This window comes from Taudactylus pleione, unplaced genomic scaffold (genome assembly GCF_031769625.1).
Source record: "Taudactylus pleione unplaced genomic scaffold, aTauple2 ptg001240l, whole genome shotgun sequence".
NCBI lineage: Eukaryota > Metazoa > Chordata > Amphibia > Anura > Myobatrachidae > Taudactylus > Taudactylus pleione.
The window spans coordinates 110,831-133,122 of NW_028285640.1; the positions used below are offsets into that span (position 1 = coordinate 110,831).

The window sequence follows — 22,292 nt, forward strand, 5'->3', positions numbered from 1 at the left end:
CAGCCCTCCTGCTCAGCGCTTCACCACAATTCTTACTGCACAGCCCTCCTGCTCAGTGCTTCACCATAATAGTTACTGCACAGCCCTCTTGCTCAGCGCTTCACCACAATCCTTACTGCACAGCCCTCCTGCACAGCACTTCACCACAATCCTTACTGCACAGCCCTCCTGCTAAGTGCTTCACCACAATCCTTACTGCACAGCCCTCCTGCTCAGCGCTCCACCACAATCCTTACTGCACAGCCCTCCTGCTCAGTGCTTCACCACACTCCTTACTGCACAGCCATCCTGCTCAGCGCTTCACCACAATCCTTACTGCACAGCCCTCCTGCTCAGCGCCTCATCACGATCCTTACTACACAGCCCTCCTGCTCAGCGCTCCACCGCAATCCTTATTGCACAGCCCTCCTGCTCAGCGCTTCACCACAATCCTTACTGCACAGCCCTCCAGCTCAGAAATTCACCACAATCCTTACCGCACAGCCCTCCTGCTCAGCGCTTCACCACAATCCTTACTGCACAGCCCTCCTGCTCAGCGCTTCACCACAATCCTTACAGCACAGCACTCCTGCTCAGCGCTTCACCACAATCCTTACTGCACAGCCCTCCTGCTCAGCGCTTCACCACAATCCTTACTGCACAGCCCTCCTGCTCAGCGCTTCACCGCAATCCTTACTGCACAGCCCTCCTGCTCAGTGCTTCACCATACTCCTTACTGCACAGCCCACCTACTCAGCGCTTCACCACAATCCTTACTGCACAGTGCTTCACCATACTCCTTACTGCACAGCCCTCCTGCTCAACGCTTCACCACGATCCTTACTGCACAGCCCTCCTGCTCTGCGCTTCACCGCAATCCTTACTGCACAGCCCTCCTGATCAGTGCATCACCGCAATCCTTACTGCACAGCCCTCCTGCTCAGTGCTTCACCACAATCCTTACTGCACAGCCCTCCTGCTCAGCGCTTCACCATACTCCTTACTGCACAGCCCTCCTGCTCAGCGCTTCACGACAATCCTTACTGCACAGCCCTCCTGCTCAGCGCTTCACGTCAATCCTTACTGCACAGCCCTCCTGCTCAGCGCTTCACCATACTCCTTACTGCACAGCCCTCCTGCTCAGCGCTTCACGACAATCCTTACTGCACAGCCCTCCTGCTCAGCACTTCACGACAATCCTAACTGCACAGCCCTCCTGCTCAGCACTTCGCCATAATAGTTACAGCACAGCCCTCCTGCTCAGCGCTTCACCACAATCCTTACTGCACAGCCCTCCTGCTCAGCGCTTCACCACACTCCTTACTGCACAGCCATCCTGCTCAGCGCTTCACCACAATCCTTACTGCACAGCCCTCCTGCTCAGCGCCTCATCACGATCCTTACTGCACAGCCCTCCTGCTCAGCGCTCCACCGTAATCCTTACTGCACAGCCCTCCTGCTCAGCGCTTCACCACAATCCTTACTGCACAGCCCTCCTGCTCAGCGCTTCACCATACTCCTTACTGCACAGCCCTCCTGCTCAAAGCTTCACCGCAATCCTTACTGCACAGACCTCCTGTTCAGCGCTTCACCACAATCCTTACTGCACAGCCCTCCTGCTCAGCGCTTCACCACAATCCTTACAGCACAGCACTCCTGCTCAGCGCTTCACCACAATCCTTACTGCACAGCCCTCCTGCTCAGCACTTCACCACAATCCTTACTGCACAGCCCACCTGCTCAGCGCTTCACCATACTCCTTACTGCACAGCCCTCCTGCTCTTCGCTTCACCACAATCCTTACTGCACAACCCTCCTGCTCAGCGCTTCACCACAATCCTTACAGCACAGCACTCCTGCTCCGTGCTTCACCACAGTCCTTACTGCACAGCCCTCCTGCTCAGCGCTTCACCACAATCCTTACAACACAGCCCTCCTGTTCAGCGCTTCACCACAATCCTTACTGCACAGTGCTTCACCATACTCCTTTCTGCACAGCCCTCCTGCTCAGCGCTTCACCACAATTCGTACTGCACAGCCCTCCTGCTCAGTGCTTCACCATAATAGTTACTGCACAGCCCTCCTGCTCAGCGCTTCACCACAATCCTTACTGCACAGCCCTCCTGCACAGCACTTCACCACAATCCTTACTGCACAGCCCTCCTGCTCAGTGCTTCACCACAATCCTTACTGCACAGTCCTCCTGCTCAGCGCTCCACCACAATCCTTACTGCACAGCCCTCCTGCTCAGCGCTTCACCACACTCCTTACTGCACAGCCATCCTGCTCAGCGCTCCACCGCAATACTTACTGCACAGCCCTCCTGCTCAGAAATTCACCACAATCCTTACTGCACAGCCCTCCTGCTCAGCGCTTCACCGCAATCCTTACTGCAAAGCCCACCTGCTCAGCGCCTCACCACGATCCTTACTGCACAGCCCTCCTGCTCAGCGCTTCACCACAATCCATACAGCACAGCACTCCTGCTCAGCGCTTCACCACAATCCTTACTGCACAGCCCTCCAGCTCAGCGCTTCACCACAATCCTTACTGCACAGCCCTCCTGCTCAGCGCTTCACCACAATCCTTACTGCACAGCCCTCCTGCTCAGCGCTTCACCACAATACTTACTGCACAGCCCTCCTGCTCAGCGCTTCACGACAATCCTTACAGCACAGCCCTCCTGCTCAGCGCTTCACCACAATCCTTACTGCACAGCCCTCCTGCTCAACGCTTCACCGCAATCCTTACTGCACAGCCCTCCTGCTCAGCGCTTCACCGCAATCCTTACTGCACAGCCCTCCTACTCAGCGCTTCACCGCAATCCTTACTGCACAGCCCTCCTGCTCAGCGCTTCACCATGATCCTTACTGCACAGCCCTCCTGCTCAGCGCTCCACCACAATCCTTACTGCACAGCCCTCCTGCTCAGCGCTTCACCGCAATCCTTACTGCACAGCCTCCTGCTGAGCGCTTCACCGCAATCCTTACTGCACAGCCCTCCTGCTCAGCGCTTCACCACAATCCTTACTGCACAGCCCTCCTGCTCAGCGTTTCAACACAATCCTTACTGCGCAGCCCTCCTGCTCAGTGCTTCACCACAATAGTAACTGCACAGCCCTCCTGCTCAGCGGTTCACCATACTCCTTACTGCACAGCCCTCCTGCTCAGCGCTTCACCACAATCCTTACTGCACAGCCCTCCTGCTCAGCGCTTCACCATACTCCTTACTGCACAGCCATCCTGCTCAGCGCTCCACCGCAATACTTACTGCACAGCCCTCCTGCTCAGAAATTCACCACAATCCTTACTGCACAGCCCTCCTGCTCAGCGCTTCACCACAATCCTTACTGCACAGCCCACCTGCTCAGCGCCTCAACACGATCCTTACTGCACAGCCCTCCTGCTCAATGTTCCACCGCAATCCTTACTGCACAGCACTCCTGCTCAAAGCTTCACCGCAATCCTTACTGCACAGCCCTCCTGCTCAGTGCTTCACCACAATCCTTACTGCACAGCCCTCCTGCTCAGCGCTTCACCACAATCCATACAGCACAGCACTCCTGCTCAGTGCTTCACCACAATCCTTACTGCACAGCCCTCCAGCTCAGCGCTTCACCACAATCCTTACTGCACAGCCCTCCTGCTCAGCGCTTCACCACAATCCTTACTGCACAGCCCTCCTGCTCAGCGCTTCACCACAATACTTACTGCACAGCCCTCCTGCTCAGCGCTTCACGACAATCCTTACAGCACAGCCCTCCTGCTCAGCGCTTCACCACAATCCTTACTGCACAGCCCTCCTGCTCAGCGCTTCACCGCAATCCTTACTGCACAGCCCTCCTGCTCAGTGCTTCACCGCAATCCTTACTGCACAGCCCTCCTGCTCAGCGCTTCACCGCAATCCTTACTGCACAGCCCTCCTGCTCAGCGCTTCACCATGATCCTTACTGCACAGCCCTCCTGCTCAGCGCTCCACCACAATCCTTACTGCACAGCCCTCCTGTTCAGCGCTTCACCGCAATCCTTACTGCACAGCCTCCTGCTGAGCGCTTCACCGCAATCCTTACTGCACAGCCCTCCTGCTCAGCGCTTCACCACAATCCTTACTGCACAGCCCTCCTGCTCAGCGTTTCACCACAATCCTTACTGCGCAGCCCTCCTGCTCAGTGCTTCACCACAATAGTAACTGCACAGCCCTCCTGCTCAGCGGTTCACCATACTCCTTACTGCACAGCCCTCCTGCTCAGCGCTTCACCACAATCCTTACTGCACAGCCCTCCTGCTCAGCACTTCACCATACTCCTTACTGCACAGCCATCCTGCTCAGCGCTCCACCGCAATCCTTACTGCACAGCCCTCCTGCTCAGTGCTTCACCGCAATCCTTACTGCACAGCCATCCTGCACAGCCCTCCTGCTCAGCACTTCACCACAATCCTTACTGCACAGCCCTCCTGCTCAGAGCTTCACCATACTCCTTACTGCACAGCCCTCCTGCTCAGTGCTTCACCACGATCCTTACAGCACAGCCCTCCTGCTCAGTGCTTCACCACAATCCTTACTGCACAGCCCTCCTGCTCAGTGCTTCACCACAATCCTTACTGCACAGCCCCCCTGCTCAGTACTTCACCACAATCCTTACTGCACAGCCCTCCTGCTCTGAAATTCACCACAATCCTTCCTGCACAGCCCTCCTGCTCAGTGCTTCACCACAATCCTTACTGCACAGACCTCCAGCTCAGCGCTTCACCACAATTCTTACTGCACAGCCCTCCTGCACAGCCCTCCTGCTCAGCGCTTCACCACAATCCTTACTGCACAGACCTCCTGCTCAGCGCTTCACCACAATCCTTACTGCACAGCCATCCTGCACAGCCCTCCTGCTCAGAAATTCACCACAATCCTTACTGCACAGACCTCCAGCTCAGCGCTGCACCACAATTCTTACTGCACAGCCCTCCTGCACAGCCCTCCTGCTCAGCGCTTCACCATACTCCTTACTGCACAGCCCTCCTGCTCAGCGCTTCACCACAATCCTTACAGCACAGCCCTCCTGTTCAGCGCTTCACCACAATCCTTACTGCACAGCCCTCCTGCTCAGTGCTTCACCATACTCCTTACTGCACAGCCCTCCTACTCAGCGCTTCACCACAATCCCTTACTGCACAGCCCTCCTGCTCAGCGCTTCACCACACTCCTTACTGCACAGCCATCCTGCTCAGCGCTTCACCACAATCCTTACAGCACAGCCCTCCTGCTCAGCGCCTCATCACGATCCTTACTACACAGCCCTCCTGCTCAGCGCTCCACCGCAATCCTTACTGCACAGCCCTCCTGCTCAGCGCTTCACCACAATCCTTACTGCACAGCCCTCCAGCTCAGAAATTCACCACAATCCTTACCGCACAGCCCTCCTGCTCAGCGCTTCACCACAATCCTTACTGCACAGCCCTCCTGCTCAGCGCTTCACCACAATCCTTACAGCACAGCACTCCTGCTCAGCGCTTCACCACAATCCTTACTGCACAGCCCTCCTGCTCAGCGCTTCACCACAATCCTTACTGCACAGCCCTCCTGCTCAGCGCTTCACCGCAATCCTTACTGCACAGCCCTCCTGCTCAGTGCTTCACCATACTCCTTACTGCACAGCCCTCCTACTCAGCGCTTCACCACAATCCTTACTGCACAGTGCTTCACCATACTCCTTACTGCACAGCCCTCCTGCTCAACGCTTCACCACGATCCTTACTGCACAGCCCTCCTGCTCTGCGCTTCACCGCAATCCTTACTGCACAGCCCTCCTGCTCAGTGCATCACCGCAATCCTTACTGCACAGCCCTCCTGCTCAGTGCTTCACCACAATCCTTACTGCACAGCCCTCCTGCTCAGCGCTTCACCATACTCCTTACTGCACAGCCCTCCTGCTCAGCGCTTCACGACAATCCTTACTGCACAGCCCTCCTGCTCAGCGCTTCACGACAATCCTTACTGCACAGCCCTCCTGCTCAGCGCTTCACCATACTCCTTACTGCACAGCCCTCCTGCTCAGCGCTTCACGACAATCCTTACTGCACAGCCCTCCTGCTCAGCACTTCACGACAATCCTAACTGCACAGCCCTCCTGCTCAGCGCTTCACCATACTCCTTACTGCACAGCCCTCCTGCTCAGCGCTTCACGACAATCCTTACTGCACAGCCCTCCTGCTCAGCGCTTCACCACAATCCTTACTGCACAGCCCTCCTGCTCAGCGCTTCACCGCAATTCTTACTGCACAGCCCTCCTGCTCTGCGCTTCACGGCAATCCTTACTGCACAGCCCTCCTGCTCAGCGCTTCACCATGATCCTTACTGCACAGCCTTCCTGCTCAGCGCTCCACCGCAATCCTTACTGCACAGCCCTCCTGCTCAGTGCTTCACCGCAATCCTTACTGCACAGCCATCCTGCACAGCCCTCCTGCTCAGCACTTCACCACAATCCTTACTGCACAGCCCTCCTGCTCAGAGCTTCACCATACTCCTTACTGCACAGCCCTCCTGCTCAGCGCTTCACCACGATCCTTACTGCACAGCCCTCCTGCTCAGTGCTTCACCACGATCCTTACAGCACAGCCCTCCTGCTCAGTGCTTCACCACAATCCTTACTGCATAGCCCTCCTGCTCAGTGCTTCACCACAATCCTTACTGCACAGCCCCCCTGCTCAGTACTTCACCACAATCCTTACTGCACAGACCTCCAGCTCAGCGCTTCACCACAATTCTTACTGCACAGCCCTCCTGCTCAGCGCTTCACCACATTCCTTACTGCACAGACCTCCTGCTCAGCGCTTCACCACAATCCTTACTGCACAGCCATCCTGCACAGCCCTCCTGCTCAGAAATTCACCACAATCCTTACTGCACAGCCCTCCTGCTCAGCGCTTCACCACAATCCTTACAGCACAGCCCTCCTGTTCAGCGCTTCACCACAATCCTTACTGCACAGCCCTCCTGCTCAGTGCTTCACCATACTTCTTACTGCACAGTCCTCCTACTCAGCGCTTCACCACAATCCTTACTGCACAGTGCTTCGCCATACTCCTTACTGCACAGCCCTCCTGCTCAGCGCTTCACCACAATTCTTACTGCACAGCCCTCCTGCTCAGTGCTTCACCATAATAGTTACTGCACAGCCCTCCTGCACAGCACTTCACCACAATCCTTACTGCACAGCCCTCCTGCTAAGTGCTTCACCACAATCCTTACTGCACAGCCCTCCTGCTCAGCGCTTCACCACAATCCTTACTGCACAGCCCTCCTGCACAGCACTTCACCACAATCCTTACTGCACAGCCCTCCTGCTAAGTGCTTCACCACAATCCTTACTGCACAGCCCTCCTGCTCAGCGCTCCACCACAATCCTTACTGCACAGCCCTCCTGCTCAGCGCTTCTCCACACTCCTTACTGCACAGCCATACTGCTCAGCGGTTCACCACAATCCTTACTGCACAGCCCTCCTGCTCAGCGCCTCATCACGATCCTTACTACACAGCCCTCCTGCTCAGCGCTCCACCGCAATCCTTACTGCACAGCCCTCCTGCTCAGCGCTTCACCACAATCCTTACTGCACAGCCCTCCAGCTCAGAAATTCACCACAATCCTTACCGCACAGCCCTCCTGCTCAGCGCTTCACCACAATCCTTACTGCACAGCCCTCCTGCTCAGCGCTTCACCACAATCCTTACAGCAAAGCACTCCTGCTCAGCGCTTCACCACAATCCTTACTGCACAGCCCTCCTGCTCAGCGCTTCACCACAATCCTTACTGCACAGCCCTCCTGCTCAGCGCTTCACCGCAATCCTTACTGCACAGTCCTCCTGCTCAGTGCTTCACCATACTCCTTACTGCACAGCCGTCCTACTCAGCGCTTCACCACAATCCTTACTGCACAGTGCTTCACCATACTCCTTACTGCACAGCCCTCCTGCTCAACGCTTCACCACGATTCTTACTGCACAGCCCTCCTGCTCTGCGCTTCACCGCAATCCTTACTGCACAGCCCTCCTGCTCAGTGCATCACCGCAATCCTTACTGCACAGCCCTCCTGCTCAGTGCTTCACCACAATCCTTACTGCACAGCCCTCCTGCTCAGCGCTTCACCATACTCCTTACTGCACAGCCCTCCTGCTCAGCGCTTCACGACAATCCTTACTGCACAGCCCTCCTGCTCAGCGCTTCACGACAATCCTTACTGCACAGCCCTCCTGCTCAGCGCTTCACCATACTCCTTACTGCACAGCCCTCCTGCTCAGCGCTTCACGACAATCCTTACTGCACAGCCCTCCTGCTCAGCACTTCACGACAATCCTAACTGCACAGCCCTCCTGCTCAGCGCTTCACCATACTCCTTACTGCACAGCCCTCCTGCTCAGCGCTTCACGACAATCCTTACTGCACAGCCCTCCTGCTCAGCGCTTCACCACAATCCTTACTGCACTGCCCTCCTGCTCAGCGCTTCACCGCAATTCTTACTGCACAGCCCTCCTGCTCAGCGCTTCACCACAATCCTTACAGCACAGCACTCCTGCTCAGCGCTTCACCACAATCCTTACTGCACAGCCCTCCTGCTCAGCGCTTCACCACAATCCTTACTGCACAGCCCTCCTGCTCAGCGCTTCACCGCAATCCTTACTGCACAGCCCTCCTGCTCAGTGCTTCACCATACTCCTTACTGCACAGCCCTCCTACTCAGCGCTTCACCACAATCCTTACTGCACAGTGCTTCACCATACTCCTTACTGCACAGCCTCCTGCTGAGCACGTCACCGCAATCCTTACTGCACAGCCCTCCTGCTCAGCGCTTCACCATGATCCTTACTACACAGCCCTCCTGCTCAGCGCTCCACCACAATCCTTACTGCACAGCCTTCCTGCTCAGCGCTTCACCACATTCCTTACTGCACAGCCCTCCTGCTCAGCGTTTCACCACAATCCTTACTGCACAGCCCTCCTGCTCAGTGCTTCACCACTATAGTAACTGCACAGCCCTCCTGCTCAGCGCTTCACCATACTCCTTACTTCACAGCCCTCCTGCTCAGCGCTTCACCACAATCCTTACTGCACAGCCTTCCTGCTCAGCGCTTCACCATACTCCTTACTGCACAGCCCTCCTGTTCAGCGCTTCACCACAATCCTTACTGCACAGCGCTCCTGCTCAGCGCTCCACCGCAATCCTTACTGCACAGCCCTCCTGCTCAGCGCTCCACCGCAATCCTTACTGCACAGCCCTCCTGCTCAGTGCTTCACCGCAAACCTTACTGCACAGCCCTCCTGCTCAGCACTTCACCACAATCCTTACTGCACAGCCCTCCTGCTCAGAGCTTCACCATACTCCTTACTGCACAGCCCTCCTGCTCAGCGCTTCACCACGATCCTTACTGCACAGCGCTCCTGCTCAGTGCCTCACCACGATCCTTACTGCACAGCACTCCTGCTCAGTGCTTCACCACGATCCTTACAGCACAGCCCTCCTGCTCAGTGCTTCACCACAATCCTTACTGCACAGCCCTCCTGCTCAGTGCTTCACCACAATCCTTACTGCACAGCCCCCCTGCTCAGTACTTCACCACAATCCTTACTGCACAGCCCTCCTGCTCAGCGCTTCACCACAATCCTTACAGCACAGCCCTCCTGCTCAGCGCTTCACCACAATCCTTACTGCACAGCCCTCCTGCTCAGCGCTTCACCACAATCCTTACTGCACAGCCCTCCTGCTCAGCGCTTCACCGCAATCCTTACTGCACAGCCCTCCTGCTCAGTGCTTCACCATACTCCTTACTGCACAGCCCTCCTACTCAGCGCTTCACCACAATCCTTACTGCACAGTGCTTCACCATACTCCTTACTGCACAGCCCTCCTGCTCAATGCTTCACCACGATCCTTACTGCACAGCCCTCCTGCTCTGCGCTTCACCGCAATCCTTACTGCACAGCCCTCCTGCTCAGTGCATCACCGCAATCCTTACTGCACAGCCCTCCTGCTCAGTGCTTCACCACACTCCTTACTGTACAGCCCTCCTGCTCAGCGCTTCACCACAATCCTTACTGCACAGCCCTCCTGCTCAGCGCTTCACCAAACTCCTTACTGCACAGCCCTCCTACTCAGCGCTTCACCACAATCCTTACTGCACAGTGCTTCACCATACTCCTTACTGCACAGCCCTCCTGCTCAGCGCTTCACCACACTCCTTATTGCACAGCCCTCCTGCTCTGCCCTACACCACAATCCTTACTGCACAGCCCTCCTGCTCAGTGCTTCACCGCAATCCTTACTGCACAGCCCTCCTGCTCATAGCTTCACCACAATCCTTACTGCACAGCCTCCTGCTCAGCGCTTCACCATACTCCTTACTGCACAGCCCTCCTGCTCAGCGCTTCACCACAATCCTTACTGCACAGTCCTCCTGCTCAGCGCTCCACCGCAATCCTTACTGCACAGCCCTCCTGCTCAGCGCTTCACCGCAATCCATACTGCACAGCCTCCTGCTCAGCGCTTCACCACAATCCTTACTGCACAGCCCTCCTGCTCAGCGTTTCACCACAATCCTTACTGCACAGACCTCCTGCTCAGCGCTTCACCACAATAGTAACTGCACAGCCCTCCTGCTCAGCGCTTCACCACAATCCTTACTGTACAGCCCTCCTGCTCAGCTCTTCACCATACTCCTTACTGCACAGCCCTCCTGCTCAGCTCTTCACAATACTCCTTACTGCACAGCCCTCCTGCTCGGCGCTTCACCACAATCCTTACTGCACAGCCCTCCTACTCAGAGCTTCACCACAATCCTTACTGCACAGTCCTCCTGCTCAGCGCTTCACCACAATTCTTACTGCACAGCCCTCCTGCTCAGCGCTTCACCACAATCCTTACTGCACAGCCTTCCTGCTCAGCGCTTCACAGCAATCCTTACTGCACAGCCCTCCTGCTCAGCGCCTCACCACGATCCTTACTGCACAGCCCTCCTGCTCAGCGCATCACCACAATCCTTACTACACAGCCCTCCTGCTCAGCACTTCACCACAGTCCTTACTGCACAGCCCTCCTGCTCAGCGCTTCACCACAATAGTTACTGCACAGCTCTCCTGCTCAGCGCTTCACCACAATCCTTACTGCACAGCCCTCCTGCTCAGCGCTTCACCACAATCCTTACTGCACAGCCCTCCTGCTCAGCGCTTCACCGCAATCCTTACTGCACAGTGCTTCACCATACTCCTTACTGCACAGCCCTCCAGCTCAGCGCTTCACCACACTCCATACTGCACAGCCCTCCTGCTCAACGCTTCACCACGATCCTTACTGCACAGCCCTCCTGCTCTGCGCTTCACCACAATCCTTACTGCACCGCAATCCTTACTGCACAGCCCTCCTGCTCAGCACTTCACCGCAATCCTTACTGCACAGCCCTCCTGCTCAGCTCTTCACCATACTCCTTACTGCACAGCCCTCCTGCTCAGCGCTTCACCACAATCATTACTGCACAGCCCTCCTGCTGAGCGCTTCACCGCAATCCTTACTGCACAGCCCTCCTGCTCAGCGCTTCACCACAATCCTTACTGCACAGCCCTCCTGCTCAGCGCTTCACCACACTCCTTACTGCACAGCCCTCCTGCTCAGCGCTTCACCACAATCCTTACTGCACAGCCCTCCTGCTCAGCGCTTCACCATACTCCTTACTGCACAGCCCTCCTACTCAGCGCTTCACCACAATCCTTACTGCACAGTGCTTCACCATTCTCCTTACTGCACAGCCCTCCTGCTCAGCGCTTCACCACAATCCTTACTGCACAGCCCTCCTGCTGAGCGCTTCACTGCAATCCTTACTGCACAGCCCTCCTGCTCAGCGCTTCACCACAATCCTTACTGCACAGCCCTCCTGCTCAGCGCTTCACCACAATCCTAACTGCACAGCCCTCCTGCTCAGCGCTTCACCACACTCCTTACTGCACAGCCCTCCTGCTCAGCGCTTCACCACAATCCTTACTGCACAACCCTCCTGCTCAGTGCTTCACCATACTCCTTACTGCACAGCCCTCCTGCTCAGCGCTTCACCACAATCCTTACTGCACAGCCTTCCTGCTCAGCGCTTCACCACAATCCTTACTGCACAGCCCTCCTACTCAGTGCTTCACCACAATCCTTACTGCACAGTGCTTCACCATTCTCCTTACTGCACAGCCCTCCTGCTCAGCGCTTCACCACACTCCTTATTGCACAGCCCTCCTGCTCTGCCCTTCACCGCAATCAATACTGCACAGCCCTCCTGCTCAGCACTTCACCACAATCCTTACTGCACAGCCCTCCTGCTCAGTGCTTCACCGCAATCCTTACTGCACAGCCCTCCTGCTCATAGCTTCACCACAATCCTTACTGCACAGCCTCCTGCTCAGCGCTTCACCATACTCCTTACTGCACAGCTCTCCTGCTCAGCGCTTCACCACAATCCTTACTGCACAGCCCTCCTGCTCAGCGCTCCACCGCAATCCCTACTGCACAGCGCTTCACCGCAATCCTTACTGCACAGCCTCCTGCTAAGCGCTTCACCACAATCCTTACTGCACAGCCCTCCTGCTCAGCGTTTCACCACAATCCTTACTGCACAGCCCTCCTGCTCAGCGCTTCACCGCAATCCTTACTGCACAGCCCTCCTGCTCAGCGCTTCACCACAATAGTAACTGCACAGCCCTCCTGCTCAGCTCTTCACCACAATCCTTACTGTACAGCCCTCCAGCTCAGCTCTTCACCATACTCCTTACTGCACAGCCCTCCTGCTCAGCTCTTCACCATACTCCTTACTGCACAGCCCTCCTGCTCAGTGCTTCACCACAATCCTTACTGCACAGCCCTCCTGCTCAGCTCTTCACCATACTCCTTACTGCACAGCCCTCCTGCTCAGCGCTTCCCCACACTCCTTACTGCACAGCCCTCCTGCTCAGTGCTTCACCACAATCCTTACTGCACAGCCCTCCTGCTCAGCGCTTCAGCACAATCCTTAGAGCACGGCCCTCCTGCTCAGCGCTTCACCACGATCCTTAATGCACAGCCCTCCTGCTCAGCGCTTCACCACAATCTTTACTGCACAGCCCTCCTGCTCAGCGCTTCACCACAATCTTTACTGCACGGCCCTCCTGCTCAGCGCTTCACCACAATCTTTACTGCACGGCCCTCCTGCTCAGCGCTTCACCACAATCCGTACTGCACGGCCCTCCTGCTCAGCGCTTCACCACAATCCGTACTGCACGGCCCTCCTGCTCAGCGCTTCACCACAATAGTTACTGCACGGCCCTCCTGCTCAGCGCTTCACCACAATTCTTACTGCACGGCCCTCCTACTCAGAGCTTCACCACAATCCTTACTGCACAGTCCTCCTTCTCAGCGCTTCACCACAATTCTTACTGCACAGCCCTCCTGCTCAGCGCTTCACCACAATCCTTACTGCACAGCCCTCCTGCTCAGTGCTTCACCACAATCCTTACTGCACAGCCCTCCTGCTCAGCGCTTCACAGCAATCCTTACTGCACAGCCCTCCTGCTCAGCGCCTCACCACGATCCTTACTGCACAGCCCTCCTGCTCAGCGCTTCACCACAATCCTTAATGTACAGTCCTTCTGCTCAGCGCTTCACAATTCTTACTGCACAGCCCTCCTGCTCAGCACTTCACCACACTCCTTACTGCGCAGCCCTCCTGCTCAGCGCTTCACCACAATCCTTACTGCACAGCCCTCCTGCTCAGTGCTTCACCATACTCCTTACTGCACAGCCCTCCTGCTCAGCGCTTCACCATACTCCTTACTGCACAGCCCTCCTGCTCAGCGCTTCACCATAATAGTTACTGCACAGCCCTCCTGCTCAGCGCTTCACCATACTCCTTACTGCACAGCCCTCCTGCTCAGCGCTTCACCATAATAGTTACTGCACAGCCCTCCTGCTCAGCGCTTCACCATACTCCTTACTGCACAGCCCTCCTGCTCAGCACTTCGCCGTAATAGTTACTGCACAGCCCTCCTGCTCAGCGCTTCACCACAATTCTTACTGCACAGCCCTCCTGCTCAGCGCTTCACCGCAATCCTTACTGCACAGCCCTCCTGCTCAGCACCTCACCACAATCCTTACTGCACAGCCCTCCTGCTCAGCGCTTCACCATACTCCTTACTGCACAGCCCTCCTGCTCAGCGCTTCACCACACTCCTTACTGCACAGCCCTCCTGCTCAGCGCTTCACCACACTCCTTACTGCACAGCCCTCCTGCTCTGCGCTTCACGACAATCCTTAATGCACAGCCCTCCTGCTCAGCGCTTCACCACAATCCTTACTGCACAGCCCTCCTGCTCAGTGCTCCACCGCAATCCTTACTGCACAGCCCTCCTGCTCAGCGCTTCACCGCAATCCTTACTGCACAGCCTCCTGCTCAGCGCTTCACCATACTCCTTACTGCACAGCCCTCCTGCTCAGCGCTTCACCATACTCCTTACTGCACAGCCCTCCTGCGCAGCGCTTCACCACGATCCTTACTGCACAGCCCTCCTGCTCAGCGCTTCACCGAAATCCTTACTGCACAGCCCTCCTGCTCAGCACTTCACCATACTCCTTACTGCACAGCCCTCCTGCGCAGCGCTTCACCACGATCCTTACTGCACAGCCCTCCTGCTCAGCGCTTCACCGAAATCGTTTCTGCACAGCCTCCTGCTCAGCTCTTCACCACAATCCTTACAGCACAGCCCTCCTGCTCAGCGCTTCACCACAATCCTTACTGCACAGCCCTCCTGCTCAGCGCTTCACCGCAATCCTTACTGCACAGCCCTCCTGCTCAGCGCTTCACCATACTCCTTACTGCACAGCCCTCCTGCGCAGCGCTTCACCACGATCCTTACTGCACAGCCCTCCTGCTCAGCGCTTCACCGAAATCCTTACTGCACAGCCCTCCTGCTCAGCACTTCACCATACTCCTTACTGCACAGCCCTCCTGCGCAGCGCTTCACCACGATCCTTACTGCACAGCCCTCCTGCTCAGCGCTTCACCGAAATCGTTTCTGCACAGCCTCCTGCTCAGCTCTTCACCACAATCCTTACAGCACAGCCCTCCTGCTCAGCGCTTCACCACAATCCTTACTGCACAGCCCTCCTGCTCAGCGCTTCACCGCAATCCTTACTGCACAGCCCTCCTGCTCAGCGCTTCACCGCAATCCTTACTGCACAGCCCTCCTGCTCAGCGCTTCACCGCAATCCTTACTGCACAGCCCTCCTGCTCAGCGCTTCACCGCAATCCTTACTGCACAGCCCTCCTGCTCAGCGCTTCACCGCAATCCTTACTGCACAGCCCTCCTGCTCAGCGCTTCACCGCAATCCTTACTGCACAGCCCTCCTGCTCAGCGCTTCACCACAATCCTTACTGCACAGCCCTCCTGCTCAGCGCTTCACCGCAATCCTTACTGCACAGCCCTCCTGCTCAGCGCTTCACCGCAATCCTTACTGCACAGCCCTCCTGCTCAGCGCTTCACCGCAATCCTTACTGCACAGCCCTCCTGCTCAGCGCTTCACCGCAATCCTTACTGCACAGCCCTCCTGCTCAGCGTTTCACCGCAATCCTTACTGCACAGCCCTCCTGCTCAATGTTCCACCGCAATCCTTACTGCACAGCCCTCCTGCTCAAAGCTTCACCGCAATCCTTACTGCACAGCCCTCCTGCTCAGCGCTTCACCACAATCCTTACTGCATAGCCCTCCTGCTCAGCGCTTCACCACAATCCTTACTGCACAGCCCTCCTGCTCAGCGCTTCACCACAATCCTTACTGCACAGCCCTCCTGCTCAGCGCTTCACCACAATCCTTACTGCACAGCCCTCCTGCTCAGCGCTTCACCGAAATTCTTACTGCACAGCCCTCCTGCTCAACACTTCACCACAATCCCTACTGCACAGTCCTCCTACTCAGCACTTCACCACAATCCTTACAGCACAGCCCTCCTGCTCAGGGCTTCACCACAATCCTTACTGCACAGCCCTCCTTCAGCGCTTCACCACAATCCTTACTGCATAGCCCTCCAGCTCAGCGCTTCACCACAATCCTTACTGCACAGCCCTCCTGCTCAGCGCTTCACCACAATCCTTACTGCACAGCCCTCCTGCTCAGCGCTTCACCACAATCCTTACTGCACAGCCCTCCTGCTCAGTGCTTTACCACAATCCTTACTGCACAGCCCTCCTGCTCAGCGCTTCACCGAAATCCTTACTGCACAGCCCTTCTGCTCAGCACTTCACCACAATCCTTACTGCACAGCCCCCGAGCTCAGCGCTTCACCATACTCACTGCACAGCCCTCCTGCTCAGCGCTTCACCACAATCCTTACTGCACAGCCCTCCTGCTCAGCTCTTCACCACACTCCTTACTGCACAGCCCTCCTGCTCAGCGCTTCACCATACTCACTGCACAGCCCTCCTGCTCAGCGCTTCACCACAATCCTTACTGCACAGCCCTCCTGCTCAGCTCTTCACCACACTCCTTACTGCACAGCCCTCCTGCTCAGCGCTTCACCACAATCCTTACTGCGCAGCCCTCCTGCTCAGCGCTTCACCGCAGCCCTCCTCCTCAGCGCTTCACCACAATCCTTACTGCGCAGCCCTCCTGCTCAGTGCTTCACCACAATCCTTACTGCACAGCCCTTCTGCTCAGAGCTTCACCACAATCCTTACTGCGCAGCCCTCCTGCTCAGTGCTTCACCACAATCCTTACTGCACAGCCCTCCTGCTCAGCGCTTCACCACAATCCTTACTGCACAGCCCTCCTGCTCAGCGCTTCACCGAAATTCTTACTGCACAGCCCTCCTGCTCAACACTTCACCACAATCCCTACTGCACAGTCCTCCTACTCAGCACTTCACCACAATCCTTACAGCACAGCCCTCCTGCTCAGGGCTTCACCACAATCCTTACTGCACAGCCTCCTTCAGCGCTTCACCACAATCCTTACTGCATAGCCCTCCAGCTCAGCGCTTCACCACAATCCTTACTGCACAGCCCTCCTGCTCAGCGCTTCACCACAATCCTTACTGCACAGCCCTCCTGCTCAGCGCTTCACCACAATCCTTACTGCACAGCCCTCCTGCTCAGTGCTTTACCACAATCCTTACTGCACAGCCCTCCTGCTCAGCGCTTCACCGAAATCCTTACTGCACAGCCCTTCTGCTCAGCACTTCACCACAATCCTTACTGCACAGCCCCCCTGCTCAGCGCTTCACCATACTCACTGCACAGCCCTCCTGCTCAGCGCTTCACCACAATCCTTACTGCACAGCCCTCCTGCTCAGCTCTTCACCACACTCCTTACTGCACAGCCCTCCTGCTCAGCGCTTCACCACAATCCTTACTGCGCAGCCCTCCTGCTCAGCGCTTCACCGCAGCCCTCCTCCTCAGCGCTTCACCACAATCCTTACTGCGCAGCCCTCCTGCTCAGTGCTTCACCACAATCCTTACTGCACAGCCCTTCTGCTCAGAGCTTCACCACAATCCTTACTGCACAGCCCTCCTGCTCAGCGCCTCACCACGATCCTTACTGCACAGCCCTCCTGCTCAGCGCTTCACCACGATCCTTACTGCGCAGCCCTCCTGCTCAGCGCTTCACCGCAATCCTTACTGTGCAGCCCTCCTGCTCAGCGCTTCACCGCAATCCTTACTGCGCAGCCCTCCTGCTCAGCGCCTCACCGCAATCCTTACTGCGCAGCCCTCCTGCTCAGCGCTTCACCGCAGACCTCCTGCTCAGTGCTTCACCACTATCCTTACTGCACAGCCCTCCTGCTCAGAGCTTCACTACAATCCTTACTGCACAGTCCTCCTGCTCAGCGCCTCACCACGATCCTTACTGCACAGCCCTCCTGCTCAGCGCTTCACCACACTCCTTACTGCACAGCCCTCCTGCGCAGCGCTTCACCACGATCCTTACTACACAGCCCTCCTGCTCAGCACTTCACCACAATCCGTACTGCACAGCCCTCCTGCTCAGCGCTTCTCCACGATCCTTACTGCACAGCCCTCCTGCACAGCGCTTCACCACGATCCTTACTACACAGCCCTCCTGCTCAGCGCTTCACCACAATCCGTACTGCACAGCCCTCCTGCTCAGCGCTTCTCCACGATCCTTACTGCACAGCCCTCCTGCTCTGCGCTTCACCACAATCCTTACTTACTGCACAGCCCTCCTGCTCAGCGCTTCACCGCAATCCTTACTGCACAGCCCTCCTGCTCAGCGCTTCACCACAATCCTTACTGCACAGCCCTCCTGCTCAGTTTTACTATGACCCTTACTGCATAGCCCTCCTACTCCTACTATTTCACCAGGACCCTTACTCTACATCCACCCTGACCAAGATCCTTACTCCTCTTCTAACCTACATAGTTTCAACACGAGCCTTAGTCCATATTCCTCCTGCTCAGTTTCACCATGGCCCTTACTCTTCATCCCTCTTAGTGTTTCACCATGACCCTTACTCCTATCTTTCCTACTCAGTATTTCACCAAGATCGTTACTTCTAACCTACATAGTTTCACCACGAGCCTTACGCCTCATCTCTGCTGCTCAGTATTTCACCACGACACTTCCCTTACTCCACATCCCTCCTGTTTTACCACGACCCTTACTCCTCATCCCTCTTGCTCAGTGTTTCACCACAGCAGAAGGGCAAAAAAAAAAAAATACTTACTCGGTGTTTCACCACAACCTTTACTCCGCATCCCTCCTGCTCAAAGTTTCACCATGACCCTTACTCCTCATCCCTCCTGCTCAGTGTTTCACCACAACCCTTATTCCTCATCCCTCCTGCTCAGAGGTTCATCAAGACTCTTAATCCACAGTCCTCTTGCTCAGTGTTTCACCATGACCGTTACTTCTCATCTCTCCTGCTCAGTGTTTCACCATGACCCTTACTCCTCATCCCTCCTGCTCAGAGGTTCATCAAGACTCTTAATCCACAGTCCTCTTGCTCAGTGTTTCACCATGACCGTTACTTCTCATCTCTCCTGCTCAGTGTTTCACCATGACCCTTACTCCTCATCCCTCCTGCTCAGAGGTTCATCAAGACTCTTGCTCAGTGTTTCACCACGATCCTTACTCCTCATCCCTCCTGCTCAGTGTTTCACCACAACATTTACTCCTCATCCCTCCTGCTGTTTCACCATGACCCTTACTCCACATCCCTCCTGTTTCACCACGACCCTTACTCCTCATCCCTCTTGCTCAGTGTTTCACCACAACCCTTACTCCTCATCCCACTTACTCAGTGTTTCACCACAACCTTTACTCCGCATCCCTCCTGCTCAAAGTTTCACCATGACCCTTACTCCTCATCCCTCCTGCCCAGTGTTTCACCACAACCCTTACTCCACATCCCTCCTGCTCAGAGTTTCATCTAGACTCTTAATCCACAGTCCTCTTGCTCAGTGTTTCACCATGACCGTTACTTCTCATCTCTCCTGCTCAGTGTTTCACCATGACCCTTACTCCTCATCCCTCCTGCCCAGTGTTTCACCACAACCCTTACTCCACATCCCTCCTGCTCAGAGTTTCATCTAGACTCTTAATCCACAGTCCTCTTGCTCAGTGTTTCACCATAACCCTTACTCCTCATCCCTCCTGCTCAGTGTTTCACCATAACACTTACTCCGCAGCCCTCCTGCTCAAAGGTACATCAACTCTTAATCCACTGCCCTCTTGCTCAGTGTTTCACCATGACCAACCCTCCTGCTCAGAGCTTTACTATGACTCTTACTGCACAGCTCTCCTGCTCAGTGTTTCACCATGACTCTTATTCCAAAGCCCTCCTGTTCATAGTTTTACCACAACCCTTACTGCATAGCCCTCATGCTCAGAGTGCCACCTCCACCATCCTTACAGTACTCCACAGCCCTCCTGCTCAGTGTTTCACCACCACTTTTACTCCTCATCCCTCCTGCTCAGTTATCCACGCCATTTTTACAATACATCCTTCCTGCTCAATGTTACACCGTCATCTTTACTTCACATCCAGTTTGTCTAAATTGCTATCTTATAGGACTTGCACTTTAGTATATTTTAGCTACTTTGAAAAGTAAAATTCTGGCATCGTGGGATCACCATTATTACACACTTTCCAGAAACTATTATACTGAATAACCGCTCTGATCAACCATCTAACACTGAAGGACACCTTTGCTGATCATCTCACCCTGTAGCATCTCTCAGTCTTTATTATTGCAAAAACAGATATTACTCCTCTGCAGCGAGTTCTGGAAAATCAGCTTAGTATGCAATGAAACACAAGGACATTTGTTTGTAGGATGGTTAAGTGTGGACTGCTCACATAGAGCTCTTTACACAAGTAGCAGAGACTGCACAGTTAGTCACTCAGATTGCCAAGAGACCTATGACACAATGCGGTTAGGAAGCCGGCGAGGTTCCTCCTTCAGCGCAATCTGTTTCCTTATTGCCGAACCCAGCGACTCTGCTAGGGAGTGCCACAGTCCTATCTGTGGGAGCTCCTCAAGGCTGGATTTAGCCGTTGCCTCCTCCTCTCGGACGCACCCTGGCAGAAGACAACTGTGGCCCTGTGACATTCCGAGCTTGTCCCTCAGAACACAAGCTCCCCTGCTGCCCTAGTCTGACACATCACTGGTGCCGCCGCCATCAGTTGAGAGGGTGGCGCTGTGTGTGTAGGGCTTCCTCCAGGAAGTTGGTCATCTTCTGACAGTCATCCTGGTGAAATAAAAGATGGAACAGAACACTATTAAAGCCAGTCATATAACTTAGTGAAATAGAGAGAGTCACAGGCCCCAAAACAGTAACACAGCCCCCAGCTACATTTATTCACAGGGACACGAGACCCAGGATGTGTGACACCATCTGAGGTTTTACACTGAAGTAACAGAACCTGAAGGGGAAGCCCACACCAATGGTCAGGGTAGATTCTGGTCCCCGGCAGGGACAGAAGGAGTCAGAAAGGGAATTTGGGGGAATAAGCACCTCACTGATGAAGCCGTAATGCACCAGCTCGGAGGCGAGCGTCTCGGAACTTTCACCTGAGGGAAGAGTAAACAGATTGTTCAATTTCCGGCACAGTCTACAAGGGAATGACTTATCCTAAGAACAATTTCAGCAGTTCTCTAACTTGTAGCAGCATCAGCTATAGGAGAGTGGGAATGTGCGTCTCTCTGAGCGAGTGGTACAGTAGCAGCATCGGCGATAGGAGAGTGGGAATGTGCGTCTCCCTGAGCGAGTGGTATAGTAGCAGCATCGGCTATAGGAGAGCGGGAATGTGCGTCTCCATGAGCGAGTGGTACAGTAGCAGCATCGGCTATAGGAGAGTGGGAATGTGCGTATCCCTCAGCGAGTGGTACAGTAGCAGAGTCGGCTATAGGAGAGTGGGAATGTGCGTCTCCCTGAGCGAGTGGTACAGTAGCAGCATCGGCTATAGGAGAGTGGGAATGTGCGTCTCCCTGAGCGAGTAGTACAGTAGCAGCATCGGCTATAGGAGAGCGGGAATGTGCGTCTCCATGAGCGAGTGGTACAGTAGCAGCATCGGCTATAGGAGAGTGGGAATGTGCGTATCCCTCAGCGAGTGGTACAGTAGCAGCATCGGCTATAGGAGAGTGGGAATGTGCGTCTCCATGAGCGAGTGGTACAGTAGCAGCATCGGCTATAGGAGAGCGGGAATGTGCGTCTCCCTGAGCGAATGGTACAGTAGCAGCATCGGCTATAGGAGAGCGGGAATGTGCGTCTCCCTGAGCGAGTGGTACAGTAGCAGCATCGGCTATAGGAGAGTGGGAATGTGCGTCTCCCTGAGCGAGTGGTACAGTAGCAGCATCGGCTATAGGAGAGTGGGAATGAAGCGTCTCCCTGAGCGAGTGGTACAGTAGCAGCATCGGCTATAGGAGAGTGGGAATGTGCGTCTCCCTGAGCGAGTGGTACAGTAGCAGCATCGGCTATAGGAGAGTGGGAATGTGCGTCTCCCTGAGCGAGTGGTACAGTAGCAGCATCGGCTATAGGAGAGTGGGAATGTGCGTCTCCCTGAGCGAGTGGTACAGTAGCAGCATCGGCTATAGGAGAGTGGGAATGAAGCGTCTCCCTGAGCGAGTGGTACAGTAGCAGCATCGGCTATAGGAGAGTGGGAATGTGCGTCTCCCTGAGCGAGTGGTACAGTAGCAGCATCGGCTATAGGAGAGTGGGAATGTGCGTCTCCCCGAGCGAGTGGTACAGTAGCAGCATCGGCTATAGGAGAGTGGGAATGTGCGTCTCCCTGAGCGAGTGGTACAGTAGC

General features: G+C 55.5%; 1 protein-coding gene across 7 annotated transcripts in view; it reads right to left on the reverse strand.

Moving 5' to 3' along the window:
- Positions 1 to 20,208: 20,208 nt before the first annotated feature.
- NRBP2 (nuclear receptor binding protein 2) overlaps positions 20,209 to 22,292 on the reverse strand; it is a 220,245-nt gene continuing 218,161 nt past the window's right edge. For all 7 annotated transcript variants that reach the window (XM_088462449.1, XM_088462444.1, XM_088462447.1 and 4 more), the window contains 2 exons: positions 20,999 to 21,054; positions 20,209 to 20,731 (listed from right to left, as the gene is read on the reverse strand). In XM_088462449.1, the coding sequence (XP_088318575.1) occupies positions 20,663 to 20,731; positions 20,999 to 21,054 (125 nt within the window). In that variant the 3' untranslated portion in view covers positions 20,209 to 20,662. The remainder of the gene's footprint in view (positions 20,732 to 20,998; positions 21,055 to 22,292) is intronic.